This window comes from Lepidochelys kempii, chromosome 20 (genome assembly GCF_965140285.1).
Source record: "Lepidochelys kempii isolate rLepKem1 chromosome 20, rLepKem1.hap1, whole genome shotgun sequence".
Classification (NCBI taxonomy): Eukaryota; Metazoa; Chordata; order Testudines; family Cheloniidae; genus Lepidochelys; species Lepidochelys kempii.
The window spans coordinates 2,264,368-2,280,048 of NC_136399.1; the positions used below are offsets into that span (position 1 = coordinate 2,264,368).

Sequence of the window (15,681 nt, forward strand, 5' to 3'; positions counted from 1 at the left end):
AGGTAGTTTTCTCCTTCCTGATCTGCCAACATCAGCATTTTCCCCCTCCTTTGCTTCTTTGGTGGTTAATATTTTCACATCCAGCGTTGGCAGGGGGTACTGGCCTGCAGGCAGAAAAATTATCCAGGAAAAGGATTCCTCCTCAGCACGTTATTATAAGTTTGCTGGAAGCCAAACAATTAAGCCAACTGTTTTCTCTCTCTCATTTAGATATTTTGTACACACACAAACTTTCTGCTGGGCTCCTGACCCCTGCTCTCCCTCAATATCACACAAACGTCATGAAATAATCAGCCTGCCAGCTCTGTCCACCTAATCTCAAACGATGAGTGCAATAATTCTCATCTGCCACCTGTAAAATAAACCCTCATTAAAGAGAATTAAACCGGAGCAGTGACTGGTAGCCATGTTCATTCTTATTTAACTCTTCCGAACCACAAAGACGACTTTTTCCATCAAAAAGTGCAGCCTTCCATCACTGCTGACTAATAACCAAGCTGGCATGTCTATGGAGCTCTCAAAGCACTGCAAATGCATTACACAAGCGTCACAGTAGCCATAGGAGACGACCAAGTTCTCATTCCATTTTACAGATAGCGAAACAGACACAGAAAGGTGAAGCAATTTACCTGAATCAGTGTCAGTGCAGAGAATGGACCCCAGAAGTCCTGCCTTCCAGTTTTCCCCACTCTAACCCCAGCTGACCATATCATCTCTAAAAAGAGATGTAGAATACATAGAAGCGCTCTTCTTTGCAACTGCCCTCTTCCACCCTCACTCGATGTCATCACAACCTGGTGTTTTGGACATCACAGTACTCTCTGTACCATGAACAACCATTCCCACACATGGTATCACTGAGTAATGGGTAGAAACCTATGTGTGTACACACACCGCATTGCGGTTAAAGAGACTTTGGAGTCAAGATTCCCTTTTTCCATTTACAGCTCTGGGAGGGAGTGTTTCTAGTGCTTAGAGTAGGGAACAAGGATTCAGGACTCCTGGATTCGATTTGCAATACTGCCCCGACTTAGTGCATGACCTCAAAACAGTCACTTCATCTCTCTGATCTCAACATCCATGGGGCTGAGGGTTAATCAGCCAACTGTCTGTAAGGCAGTTTGAGACCTCCACATTAAAGGAGAGACATAAAAGCCAATTACTTTGGTCATCTGCTCAGATAGGGAAAGGTATTTGATAATGCAATGCAGGGCATGGGGGGGGCTTTGTGCTTTTATGTTATCCCTAGAGCTTTGACTTTACATTTGGTGGCAATACTCTCAGCAGGAGACTTACAAGGCTATTTTATAGAAAAAAAGCAAACCAACCCCTTCTAGAAACGCTTCTGCATCACCAACTACCACGAAGCCTACCTATAAAACATGCAGCTATAACTCCAGCCCATGGGGAGCCAAGAGCTCTCGGTGTTACAGGGAGAGGGAAATTTACAGGTATGTGTATGGGCTAAGTAGGAATCAAGGGATGGTAGCTTCAGGTCAGAGGAACTGTGTTTTAACAGGAGGCTTCACAAGAGAGGATGGGGAGGGTGGGTTAGTACTAGGGGGAGATAAACGCTTCCTTGGTTTTATTTTGAACATTAATTTGATGGGCCTGTACCGCCAAGACCCAAGCAAGCACCTGCCCTCTGTTCTGCCAAAATCAACCTTTTCCTGCTAGGTCCCTTCTGAAATATTGGGGACTTTCCTCCCTTTTAGGTGAAGAGAAAGAGGATTTTAAACTTGAAAGATTTCACCCTGGAGGGCTAGTCAGGGGGTTCAATGAGTACAGATGAGTTCTCAGCCACTAATGCAGCTCTGCATTTGCTCCCTTCTCTCAGCAGGTCTGAAATCCCCCTTAAGCAATGATTCTCTCACCCCACCCCACCCCCCTTCCCTTCTTCCAAACCAATTTGAATAGGAAATGAAGTGTGGCTCTGTGGAGACAATGGCTTATTGTAAAGTTCTTGCTGCTACGCCGGAGTATAAAAACCTGCCACGGCACATGTAAACATTAGCAACTGCCAGGCTCCTCTGTAATGAAAAGCTATAAAGAACACCCAGGTGGGAAGCACAATACTACAGGCTAATTAAAGTAACCAATAATATTCCTCACAGGAATGTGAGAGTGTGTTCCGCTCAGTGGGAGAAGCCACTGCTAAGCCTATGAACTCAGCTTCCTGATGGAACAGAAACAAAAAAAAAAAGACATAGCACTGCAAAGGCTGCCATCACTGCTGGACACCTTGCTTTGTAAAAGGCACAAGGGCGGCATCTGGAGTTAAATCACAAGCCTAGAAGTCGGGCAAACTGGATGCTAGACCTAACTCTGCCATGGATTTGTGACCTTGGGCAAGTCGTTTCCCCATCCTGGTATGCCACCATCTGTAGAAGGGGATCAGTTCATTAATGAACTTAGCCTGTCATTTATGTTTGTAAAGCACTCATTCAGATCAGGTGCAGCACGTGACTGCTTTCGATCTCTTCAAGATTCTGGAGCAAAGTGTAACCATTGAAGGCCCTCTCAGAAATGCTGAGTGTTATTACAAAGCCCCAGATCTACAAGCTGCAGCCATGGACGCTGACAAGGCATATATCCTTTCTGAAAAACAACAGTTCCTAGTGACAGGGTTAATGATGTTTGAGCAGCCTCTCACCCTGACCTGCCCTTCCACATATTCCAGCTTTAATGCACTTGCCCGATTCCCCCACCCCCAAAGGGATGTGTGGGGGAGGAACAGTGGCCTCCAACACCAATTATTTTCTACATCACTGAACTTCCTGGCTCCACATTTGCAGAGTCTAGCATTTCACTCTGACTTGCTGAAGAAACAGATGCAGTAAAATGTCCACGGTACAAACCCCATGAGAGAAGAGGGGGTTATATATCAGTGGTGGAGGGAAGGGGACAAATCCATCCCCTTACACTCTTTCAAAGAGAGAAGAAGGGTTTCCAAACCCCACTGGCACAGCCATTGCAAATGGACAAGATTTTTCTTCACTTCCTGTCCTAGAGAGCTGTGCAGTGTCATTGTGCATGGTAAATCAAGGCTGCACTTCACCCCAGAGGAGAAGGTTATTCCTGTCTGATGTTTTGTGATTCAAGCTGCTGTATCAATGTAATAGGGTATTACTGATCTCCCTCTTTTCTATCTGTCTCCCCCAAACAGGACTAGATGAGGCTCTTTTCCCCTGTCCATTTTAATCTCTCCTACTGCAGAACATTTCTATGCAGGGGATTGTTGTACTGGTGATGATGCCTGTGCTCCCACACTCTTCCTCTTCCTCCTGAAATGTATACTGCCCTTCCCAGCTCACTCAACATCCTGTCACCAAAAAGATCCAGTCTCTCCAGGCAAGGTGGAATTGTGCTTCGTTCGCTGTAGTTCCAATCAGACGCGCTCAGTCAAATCCTGTGCGGACACACACACGAGCCTTTGAACCTAATGGCTAAGGGGACCTAGAGCTCTGTCCGACATTTTCAATCATTTGATGCATTACAGTTTTGAGTCACTTTTCAAACTGAGCTCTGGAGCCTCCGATCCCAAGGGAAGTCATTACCTTGCGGAAAAAGATCAGTTGTGAAGACCGATCAGGTCTACCACCTATAGAACACAAGTCAAATGCCTGAAAACAATCCAATTATAAAGCCTCCTCAACTGTCTCTCCTTCCCACTTGTAACGTTTTATGAAGACTATCTTGACAGCCCCTGGAAGGAAGCCCTCTATCCACCAGCCTGGCCTTGGCAGTCAGGCTTCCTCAAAACCAACAAAATTACAGCCAAACAAAGAGAGGAAAGGACTGGGGGTAAGGAAAACGATGCTGACAAGAGTCTTCATGTGGCGTGATGCATGGAGCCCTGTATCAGCAACAGGAGGTAAAAATCTCAGGAAGCAAGACAACTTAGAACTTTCACTATTCTGAGCACTGTGCTAATCTGTAGGTGCAGACAGTGTCCTAGAGGCCAATGCACCTTACCTTCTTGGAGGCTGAAGAGACATTCAAACCAAATCTTTGAGCCCTTTCCTTTAATTTATCCATGTTTACCTACAAAGACACAGGAAACAGTTTAACGTTTAAGTCATTGTCACTTGAACTGTAAGATAGGAAAACTAAAAGACCAACTGTGGCTGGGAGAGGGCAGCTCGTGAGAAGGGTCCCAGGACAGAGCAGCCCATTCTGATGGGTCTGTGGAAAATGTGGTCAAGCGAGAGACACTCCTGTGAGCACTCCCTCTCTGTGCTAGATCGGCAGACTCAGCCGCGACAGAGGGGAAGAAGAGCCACAAGGCAGAAATCTGTGCCCCGAATGAAACAGCCAAGAACTTCCAGAGAGCTGTATTCTGCTCAAGCTTCATTAACAGACATCTCTTAAAGCTCCAGTATTGGCCCAAAGGACAATGCTACAGATGGTGAATTCTCCCACTGAAGGACCAGCTCATTCAATGGATTCCTCTTTTTTTTTTTTTTTACTGTAAATCAAATGAACTTAGTACTCTTCCTTCAGCAGCCAGATACAATTAACATGATGGAAGGAAACTTCCTGCCTCTCAGACAAACACACCAGCCATCTCTCTCCAACTCTTGTCGTTTTCAGTAACCACTGTGTTTCATTCTTACTCTTCAGGAACTATAGGATACATCCAGTCAAGCCCCATGTCAAGTTATTTTCCCTTGCTTTGCCCAGGTCACAAGCAATAGGGTTTCCCTTTGGGGAAGTATCCCACAGTCTAATGAATCCCAGTTTTGGATTTCATTGACAAGTCTTCTACAGTATGTGGTGCCATGGAAGAAAATGGGGTCCCTGACGCTAACCTACTTCTGAGCAGTATTTGAAAAACATCTTCCAAAAACACTCAGTACAAGAGAAACCTGGATTAGACCCCAAACTTGCTTAAATTAGCTTTCTGTTGCATCTTGCACCAATAATTTACCATGATCAAGCAGCAAGGTACTAAGCAGACTGTGAAGAAGTGGGAATATTCTTAATGTTTTTTCTGACTACAGTGTGGGTGCCTCAGTTTCCCCTACACATTTCTTAAGTATCTAGGTGGTGGGATAAGGGTATGTGATTGTTACAGAGCCCTAGAGGGCCAGTGTGATGGTGTCTGCATAGAGAATGGCCAACACCCTGTCTCCTGGCAACTGATGCCCTGGGCCCCTCCTCTGCAAAGGTGCCAACTGAAGGTGTTGGAGAACAAAGATCAGGTGGCCTCCTGGCCCAGGAAAGGGACAAAGGCCAGAGGAGGGGCTGGAGAGTTACACTTTGGAGCTGGCTGGGGAAATGGAGGGAGACCCAGATGAGGCTCTGGCCTCCCTGCCCCCCAAGACGGACCTGACTAAGGGGTCCTGTTCTCTGTACCTACAAGTTCAGTTTTAGACCATGTTCCTGTCATCTAATAAACCTTCTGTTTTACTGGCTGGCTGAGAGTCATGTCTGACCGCGGAATTGGGGTGCGGGCCCACTGGCTTCCCCAGGAGCCCTGCCTGTGCGGACTTGCTGCGGGAAGCCCACGGTGTGAGAAGGGGATGCTGAATGCTCCGAGGTCAGCCCCAGGAAGGTCGAAGCTGTGTAAGCGTCTTGCCCTGGAAACAGTCTGCACAGAGACAGGAGGCTTCCCCAGAGTCCCGATTGGCTTCGTATGGAGTAGTTCCAGAGCATCGCCCGGTGACTCCGTGACACAGGCTACCCATGCAGCTCAGAACTTACATTTCCAGTTGAAATCTGAGGTAGAATAGTGCACCATTTGGACATTAGAAAGAAAGGGTCATTTACTGTAGGAAAACAGGAGGCTGTACAGAATCTAGGTTCTTGGAGCAATGCATATAACAGTTCAAGCAAAAAGGACAAAGAGAACACCAGGCACACAAGCGGGAAGCTCACATGCAATATTAATAAAATATTTGCCTTTATTCCTTCAGGCATTTAGTTCTAAAGCCAGCTTATCCAGGAGTGTGGTCAGCTGAGAGAGGCAGCCAAATATTGCACAGAGGAGGGGGTCCTAACAAACTTAATGCCTGTATAACCTTAAGCAACCTCATGCATATCCTACCTGGTTTGTTTTGGGGGTTTACTATTTACTCCTGGGGATGGAGACTTGTCTGAACAAGCACTTTTGATATTGTGATTAAAGGGCATGATCAGCTATAATTATAAGCAATAAGCATTCCTTACCGTAGGCTTGCTGTCTGCAGACAGACCTGAGATTGGGGAAGGGGAAGACACAGTTAGTGATCAGAAATGGCAAGAACAGTTTTAAACAGAGTTCTCTGACCCCCTTGGCAAAGATGTAGTTTAAGCAATCTCCACTGGATCGTGATTGAACAGAACTAGCTGGGTATCCCTCATGTTCTAGTGAGCTGAACACAAGTGAGAGTGCCAGGAATTAAAGTCCATTTTAATCCTGGCTGACACTGTCTCGCTGTGTGACCTTGGAGATAGTCACTTCATCCCTGATTCCGTCTCCCCATATGTAAAAATACAGATAGCCCTCTTGCGAGGTAGCAGAGGGCTTTGACAATTAGGAGTGGTATTTTTAAAGGTAGCCCAGCTCCCAATGATTGCTCATGGCAGCTGGGCGCTGTACAAAAATCTGGCTGTTAGCGTCTAGCCACGTTCAGACACAAGAAAGACACACTGGACTAGGTAGCTCAGAGCCACTCTGAAAAAGGACAAGGACGATGCATTTCCATTTCCTATCCTGGTTTCTTCCAGCTCACTGATTCTGGTGATCACTAGGGAAAGGGACAAGCAGTTGGAAGAACACGAAGTCCCATTTGGCTTTTTCTGTATAGGAAGCTTTAAATATCTGCTGAAGGGTTAATTCTACAGATTAGCTCTACTTGATTTGCTTACCTTTAGTGGAAGCTGTGGACATACCAAACCTGTAGAAAGTAAATAGAGTTTTGTCAGAGACTCAGAGCTGCACTATAGGGTAGGAAAGCATCTGAGTCGCCAAGCATAAGATGTAGGGGGAGCGTTTCCTTCAAAAATTCTTCATGAGGGCACTTGAGACAAATTGATCTTTGGGTGGGATTAGCTTCCAGTTAATGCTACGACTGTAGTGATTACTGCTGTATTTACTTTGCAAAATGGAAAACTCTGCAGAGCTAGCATCAGCACCATTGTTCCATACAAGCAGCCTCAAAGCCCCTCAGTAACCACCTTTCCCTTTGTTATTCTACATCACAGGGAGTAGGCAGCATAAATTTCCTGGTATTTTAGGATCAAGGTAAGTGACACGGATTACATACACAAAGCATGCTGTGCTAGTGATAGCAAATCAGGTTTAAAAGTATAGTCCAGGTGCTGAATACCAAACACTTGCCTCATATTTTGAGCACAATCTTCCCCTGCCTTAGCCACCTGTGACACTCAGGAGGGCAGCCAGGCAATGTTACCTAGCAGTTAACTCGCAGGCTTCTGCTCTAAGACTCCCATCTTGCATTCTGAGCTCTGTCAATAATAATCCTGGCCAAGCCCCTTCCCAAGACTCAGCTTCCCCATCTGTAAATGGGGATAAAAACCACTTCCCTCTCCTGTCGGGGAAGGCAGCAGTATAGGGGTTGCGAGGCTTCAATCGTTAATATTTGACAAGTGCTTTGATATACTAGGACGAGAGAGGCTTAGGCAAGCAACAAGGACTACAAAGTGGGCAAAGCCTTCCAGAAACTCAGGTAAGCAGCTTCCCGAAAGGCAATCCAGTTAAGAAGCAGCTTTCACCTCCTCCTTATATGCCTCAAAAATCCAGAGACTTTCAATCCCCAATGCTGCCCCAGATCCCCACACACAGAGCTGTGGCGAGGATCCATGTCAGTATGACCTATGAATGAGACAAGAGTCTAGCATTCTTCCACCAAATAAAAAAATTGTGACAGCGCTCCAAGCAGAGACTTACCGAGCTGCTCGTGCCGCCTTCTTACTCTCCAAGCTCACAGGGACATTGAATCTCTCAGCCCGTTTCTGCATTCTCTGAAACAGGGAGAAGAAAAAGAGCAAAACTTAATCCAGCCATACCGGCAGCCAGTTCGGGGCACATCTTAGACTGGGGATGCCCGCATTCAATTCCCAAGAAAGCATTACCAGCTTTCTGAGCCCACTCTTAATTTGCGGCCTAGTATTTAAACACAGGGATCAGAGTTCCTGGGCTCCATCCCCAGTTCTTCCAGAAACTCACCAGGACTGAGCAAGTTTCTTCACCTCTTTATGCCTCAGTTCCCCCTCCCCGCTTAAAACAGCTATTCCCCATCCTCATTGTGAGGACTACAGATCCTTGGAGAGAAGGCACTACAGAAGGGAAAACCAAACAAAAGTGTGTAAAATTGTCACAAAATCATCTGAGATCTGCCTTAACAGATCATTAGAGCAGAGACCTGCAGCTGATCAGCTTTGCCCTCATCCCACAAACAGTGGGAGAGAGTTGCTATTTGCATGGTCTGTATCATGGCCATCCCTTAAACTTTGGGATACAGGCCTAGCAATGTCACTCTCCTTTATTTTTATGGCAGTGATGAACAAACATAGTAATAAAAATCTATCTAATCCTAGAGAAAGCTTTTCTCCGGTGAAGTCCGGGGCACCTGCAGCTCCCCAACTTTAAATCTGAGCAGAGGGTATTCAGCACCTCACCTGACCAGAGCAGGACACGACTTATTAAACATCTGTATGCAAAGGGAATTGCCAAAGGAGGCACAGATTAGCACACTGACCCAGAGGCAAAAGGATGGACTTTTTTCTTTTTTAAATTAGCAAAATACAAATCTGCTGCTGGGCGAAGACTGGCATGCCAAGCCGGTGAGACAGAACCTTGCACATCTCATCCGGGGAGAACCTTGTGCCAAAAGGCAAAGAAGCAGAAGCCCTGGCACTGAGCAACTGTGACTTGCCCTCCAGCGGCAGGAAGAAAGCAGCAAGCTTAACGGGCCTCAACTGATTTCCAAAAAAATGCAAACAAGAATTTTTTTTTTTTAAAAGTGAAACACTAAGAAGAAATATGTTCGAAAAGAAGGGTTATTTCAAAAAATGGAATTTGTCCCTTAAATCTTAGAACAAGTCTTTCTGAGGGTGACAGGCACAATTCACACAGCTGACTCAGCCTTTCAAGTGGAGTTTATCACTTAGCAGTGAAAATACGATTAATGCTGAAATTCACAATCACGGGAAGGACCCAGCCTGCCATCCTTTCCCCACAGACAAAGCTCCCACAGACCAAGATGCAGTCTGCCTTGCTTGGAAAGGAGCGAAGGACTAAAGTGTTGAAAGCACAGGGGTGCTTGTGTGTTCACACACATACATACTTATTTACAACCCTTTAAGTATTTTTATACCTAAGAGGAAAGAAATTTGATTAGCTATTTAGTGCCTTATTATTATTTATACAAGACCATACAAGTTAATTTGGTGCTTTACAGCTAAGAGCAACTGGGAATTTTTTAGTGCCCCTGACTAAAAGTAGCTGTAGTAACCATTCCCTTGACTATTGTCAAGCATGGAACAAACTTCTGTGTGAAAACAGACTGAAACTGTTTACCTTCAAGAGGAGAGCAATATGGGGGATGCAGTAAGAGGTATACAAAATCATGGTCTAGAGAAGTTAGACCGAGCTCTGCAACTCACCCTCTCCCATAGCACAAGAGTATGTTTAATGAAACAAAGGGAATATGTTTAAAATCTATAAGAAATATTTGTTCATGCATTAGCCTGCTGAACTCATGGCCCCCAAGGTAGAATTCAGGCCAAAAGCTTAGCGAGATTCAAAAAGGGATTGGACATTTATATGAACAACAAGAATATCCAGAGTTGTTATAGCAAACAATATAACCACAGACAAGAGCTTTGGAAGGCACACTCCTGCTTCTGGGTACATGCCAGCCTGAGTATTACAGGCTAGGAGGGGGCAGTTTATGTGCAGATTTTTGCACCTACCACTGAAAGAGCTAGTATTGGACACTGTTGGGGGTAGGATATTGGACTAGATGGAATACTGGTCTGATCCAGGTAATTCTTATGTTCTTAAAGACTTACTAACCCTTTGTTACACTAAGCTCCTTATGGTATTAAAACAGAATTTTAAAAAATGTGATTTACTTATGCTCTTACTTTACACTTGCATTTCATTCCACTTGGACCAATGAGGCCCAGGAAGGTGAAATGACTTGCCCTAGGTCACATGGCAAGTCAGTGGCTGAGCTGGGACTAGAACCCAGGAGTCCTGGAAACATCAGTGGGATGCCATCTACACAAATCTACTCCAGTAGGTGTCTATAGACCTTGATTAAAAAGGTAATTTACATGACAAAAACATACTTTCTTTGTGAATAGGTCTTGGCAGAGTTTGGAACTGAAAACAAGGCTGTAGATATGTCGTCAGCAAATGCATTTAATGAGCTGTTTAAACAGCTAATGACAAAGGCATCCCACAAAGCGTGGAAGACGACACTCCTTCGTGATTTGTTCTGGCTCCACATCAGATCAATTTTTATGTATTTCTCCTCATTACTCCCCCAGCTGAAGTCATAATCCTCCATTTGCGACATCACCCCCTGGTTGCTGTGGAGCTGTTCACATCACAAACAGAAGATTAGAACTTCAAGGTGGTGGCTGACCAGCAAGGAGACACAAATCGTGTTTTCATACTAACTCCCGAGTTACAGCGAACAAGAGAAAAAAAAATCAAGACAGAAAAAAGCATTAGAGGAAGCAGAATGTGTTTTGGAGAATGAAAAATTTTGCAGAAAGTTTCCACAGGGGGACTGCATCAGCTGCTTCTGGTGTGTGTATTTTAAATTAGACCAGTAAGCATAAAAGAAGAGAGAGACTCACGAAAGGTAAAGATGAGAATCTGTTAACTCATCAGTTAATCGCAAACAGGATTATTCACTACAGCGTATTCTCTGCAGGTCTCTATCCTCTCCAGTTTGACATGTCTCAAGGAATCCAGGATATCAGCCTACCATAGCTGGCAACAGCAGTCCAGTGATAGGGCTTTAGAGACATCAGAAACCAAGATGCATCTTACATAGCCCATGTGATAATGGAGGTAGGTCTGTCTTCGAGTTCCTCTCTAGCAACCCCTTCAGCCAACTCACATCAGAGAATGCCATGGACTAAGTTCATCCACTGACTGCAATACAGTTACAAGCTAGGGATGAATTTAGCTCCATGTCCTGCTTGCTGTTGCCAGGCAGGTGGCACTGATGCGTGGCCTGTGATGATTGTTGGCAAGAAGGAATAAAGTGGCAGAAATGAGACAGGAAGAAAGGAAAGTGACATACACTGACAGACGATGGACAGGAACAGACCTTAAAATCTGGTGTCCCAATCAAATGCATCAAGAGCTCAACATCTCTTAAAGACAGTCTACAGCCTAAAGCAATTCAGAATCACAATATAAAGCTCTGAAAAACCTCACAGGGTTTACAACAGAAATACTGATAAGGAACTTAAGGGAGGGATCCCCAAATGTGAAAAACACACACACACAGGTTAAAACAGATACCCCTAAAAGGAGGGAAGGGATGGGGTGGTGACAGGATTCTTACCTCCATCTGTGGTATTTCTGATGTTATTTTCACCACTTTCTTTTCTGCAGTCCTAGAAGTTTGGGGGGGGGGGGGGGGAAGGGAGGGAAGAGAGATGGATCAGAGCCAGGAAACTACACTCACCAATCTAATTTCCAACCAGTGAATTCCTATTAGTTTAAGATAATATGTCCCAGTAGCAGAGATAGTGGGTTGCCTCCCTCCACCTCCGTAAGTAAGTATAACCAACGGATCTCAACCATCATTGGGTTCATGGTCTACAGAACAAAAGCACCCTCAGCCATCACCCCTAGGATACCAATGCCTCTCTAGCCCCTTGTAAGCATAGCGTGGCACCTAGGCGCCAAAGAGAACATGAGCTATGGAAGTACAATCCTTACCCAAGGTTAGGGATAAGACAGAAAGGGAAGCACTCTCTTGGTGAGGCCACAGCCTTGGCAATCAGGCCCCATGGGTCCTACCTATAGTGTGACTAGTGGGGTGGGTTAGGGCTCTGGCAGTCAGGACTTCTAGATTCCATTAAGGGCTCTGATAGTAAGTGTGGCCTAGTTGCCACAGAAGATCCATGGGGACAAGAACTCTGGGGTTCTTCTTCCTGCTCTGTCACCAACGCAGCCTCAAGAGGGAAGAAGTCTCTTCCGTGCTGAGGAAAGTGTTGATACTTCCCAAGTCACAGTGGGGAGGTGAGGATTAACCAGCATGCACACAGCACTCGGAGAAGCTTGCTTGAAAGGTAATATGGAAATGCAATGTACCACAAGCCTTCCACACACCCAAGAATGACCTATCACTTATTTCCCAGAGGCTCTCAATAGTAATATTCAGCTCCCCCATCAGAAGCCCAAAGCCTGCACCGTGTGAACTTTATTCCTTTACAGCTATTCGTTTACAAAGGATTGCTCTGTTCTAGTTCACGGCACAGCCACAGGTTACTTTCACCAAGTCAGCGCCAGCTTCCTCAGCTCTGGCGATATTTCAAATGCACGCTTCTTTAACAATACACAGTTGGCTACAGTGAAGACCCAGCAAAGAGACTAAACACAAATATAATGGAGTGGGCGTGCTCCAAAGTTTATGCTCTGAAAATAGGGCTGAGGTTTGAGGTAGAAAACAAAGGAGGAAAAGACAAAGTTCGGAAGTTCCCAGGGTAAAAGAAACAGCATCCTCCTCCCCCAAACAACTCCCATAAACCAGTGGGTCATAACCAGCCTCATTAAGGTCTCCCATTTAGAGAAATGTGCTGCCTTTGTTCCAGATTCCTGGACAGTTTTCCTATTTTATGCCCTGAAAGGTAGTAATGGTTTAATTACACTTTCACAGGAAGCAATTCGGAACAGGAACCAGGACTTGTTACTCTCCAGCCTCCTCAGGAGCTACTTGTTTGGGACGCAGATAAAGGATGCCCCCTGCTGTTCAAAATTAAGTACTGAACTCAAATTAGCCTGAAGCAGTTCTACCACCTTAGCAGACAGTTGTACATCAGAGTTTGTTCTCTCTCATGTCTTTCATAGTAACCATTTAAGTACCGGTAAGGCAGCAATCATGCAGGCAAACAGTCAGCCATGACACACTCAGCCAGAGCTCCCAGGCAGCCAAGGACATCAGAACCTGATTTATAGTTATGGGGGATGTTGGTTGGGACACAAGGAATTATCCCTTTTTCCTTACAAGACCTTTAACTTACAGCTGGACCAGTGTCTACAGCTGAGATGAAGGGCCCCAGAACATGGTTTCATCTGAACTACATCACTCACATGCACCCACAAGCCAATGTGCTGAGCTACAGTCTCATTTCAATGCAGAAACGGAGAACAGAGCTCTAAAGAACCCTTCATTCTCATTGCTGCAGCTTCCCTCAGGTATCCCCAACTGCCCAGGAGTGAGCATGAATGTAAGCAATTAAGGTGAAATTCACCCTTATGCAGAGGGCCAGCACTAGGCCTATGCACCACTTTTGTGCTATCCTGATGGCTTAAGTGAGGCTTTGTTCTGACCCACAGCACAGGAGTGAATGTCAAGAGCGCAACATTAACAAGCTCATGTTGACTACTTACACACAGTAACTGGCAAGGGAGGACAGCAAAACACAGGCTGGAAACACCCTCCCGTAGCAAGAGGTGGGGGCTAAGCAGAGGAGTGGGAGGAAAGAAGTCTTGAATGCCAATCGCAGCAGGGACAATACCTCCTTTTGTGGTCTTGGACAAGTCACTTCACCTCTCTGCACCCTAGTTTTGCCATCTGATGAAAATAAGGGGGATAAATACTTCCTTGCCTGCCAAAGAGTGGTGAGGGTTAGCAGCAAAGGGCTTTGCAGAGGAAAAGCACCACATGAAGGTCAGTTCAGTGTTGCAGAAATTTGCTAGCAGTAATGCACTGGGGTTTAACCTCCACCATTCAGTTAAACTGAAAGAGGGCCTCTCTTTATACAGACATGATGCATCTTCTCAGATCCGAGCAAAAACAAAAATTGCAGGCTAATTTCCTATTTCCCTTCTGCCACTAAACCCTGTGCATTCTATATCTGCAGTAACTACTAAATCACACTCCCTGCGTCAAGCAAACAACTGTCTGTGGATTAATAAGGAAACTCAACTCAGAGCTATGGAAGCAAATGCTTAGGAACCACAATGAAAGGAAAAAAGCCTGGAAAGAGACATCCTGTGCTGTGACTTGTTGGCATGATGCAAAAGTGAGGAGACTAATTTACTAGTCTGATCCTCTTCCATCCAACTCCACGTCACTGTGCGTCGCCTGAGCGAATGAGAAATATACAGCATAGATACTATCACAAGAGAAGGAAGAGGACAACTAGGCCAACTGACTGGGAATCAGATGAATATTTCCACATTTCTATAGTATCTTTCATCCCAAAATCCTTCACAAACTATACACAGCTCCCCTGAAATGCAGCTGCCCCTGAGGTGGACAGCAGTAGCCAGTCCAACAACAAGGTGTCACGGAGTGTGGGGGAGTCCAGGCCCTGCACCCCTCTTCCTGGGATCCACTGAGACTCTCAGCCAGCCAGTAAAACAGAAGGTTTATTGGACAACAGGAACACAGTCCAAAACAGAGCTTGTGGGTACAACCAGGACCCCTCAATCACGTCCTTCTGGGGGAGCAGGGAGCTTAGACCCCAGCCCTGGGGTTCCCTGTGTTCCTCTCCCCAGCCCCAAACTGAAACTAAACCCACCCAGCAGGTTCCCTGCTGCAGCCCCTGTTCACATTCCTGGGCAGAGGTGTTACCTCCCCCTCCCGGCTCAGGTGACAGGCTCTCAGGTCTCCCCTCCCCAGGGCACATTCCCAGGTCAACACTCCCCCCCTCCCTGCTGAGTCACATCGTCACACAAGGTGAGGCCAAGGATACCAGGTTAGAATTCTCCTCTCACAGGTGTCAGGGATGTTTGGTGAACACACAGGGCAGCCAGGGCCTTGCTTTTCAAAGTCTCCTCCAAAAGATCTAAACTGCTTGGAAGTCAGTTTATCTGCCGGGGAGAATGAGGGGCAGAGCCTACCCCGCTGGGATGTGAACCTGTGATTCCAGGGAGTCCAAGGTACTGCACACCTGATGTTTATTCCACTATGCCCCCTCCACACACACAACTATGATACTTGTCTTTGTAGATTTCAATTCCTTTGAAGCAGGTTCCATGGAACTAGTGAGCGTTCCTACAGTGCTACTGTCTCCATACCCAGACATACCCCCTCAGTTACAGCCATGCATTCCCCAGAAACATACACATCAGCTGATTTTTCAGGAGGTTCTTCCTCTTTAGCAGGAGGCTCTGCCGGTTTCTGTTCTTCTTCCTGTAATTCAATTAGTTGAGAAAGGGGGTCAGGTTAATACTCCCGTCAAGTGAATGGAAGGAAGAGGCATTGGAGGGGGACACTCTCAATATTAATGGATTTTGATTGTTTAAAAACCATCTACTCAGAGCTCTAGGTGCTTGGAAACAAGTTTTTTCCACGCTACATACAGAATTCAAATGGAGACAATGTCCCCAGTCAGTGCATCCTTCTCCCCCTGAATCTCTGCACATCAGATCTGGCTTTCCCTTTCCACCCAGTCCCTGGGAACAGAGACAGGCTTTGCAACATCTGCTGAAGGTTAACAATCTCAGACTCTGGCAAACCAAGGAAAAAATTA

General features: G+C 45.8%; 1 protein-coding gene across 4 annotated transcripts in view; it reads right to left on the reverse strand.

Moving 5' to 3' along the window:
* The window catches only part of SARNP (SAP domain containing ribonucleoprotein), a 50,180-nt gene that overhangs the window by 28,054 nt on the left and 6,445 nt on the right, over positions 1-15,681 (reverse strand). The window contains exons 4-9 of one of the 4 annotated variants that reach the window (XM_073319437.2): positions 15,274-15,341; positions 11,538-11,589; positions 7,895-7,968; positions 6,853-6,881; positions 6,172-6,197; positions 3,976-4,044 (exon numbers count right to left, since the gene is read on the reverse strand). In XM_073319437.2, coding sequence (XP_073175538.1) covers positions 3,976-4,044; positions 6,172-6,197; positions 6,853-6,881; positions 7,895-7,968; positions 11,538-11,589; positions 15,274-15,341 — 318 coding nt within the window. Of the gene's footprint in view, positions 1-3,975; positions 4,045-6,171; positions 6,198-6,852; positions 6,882-7,894; positions 7,969-11,537; positions 11,590-15,236; positions 15,342-15,681 lie in introns of all 4 variants that reach the window. The other 3 variants (XM_073319440.2, XM_073319439.2, XM_078849623.1) reach the window with 3 other exon arrangements.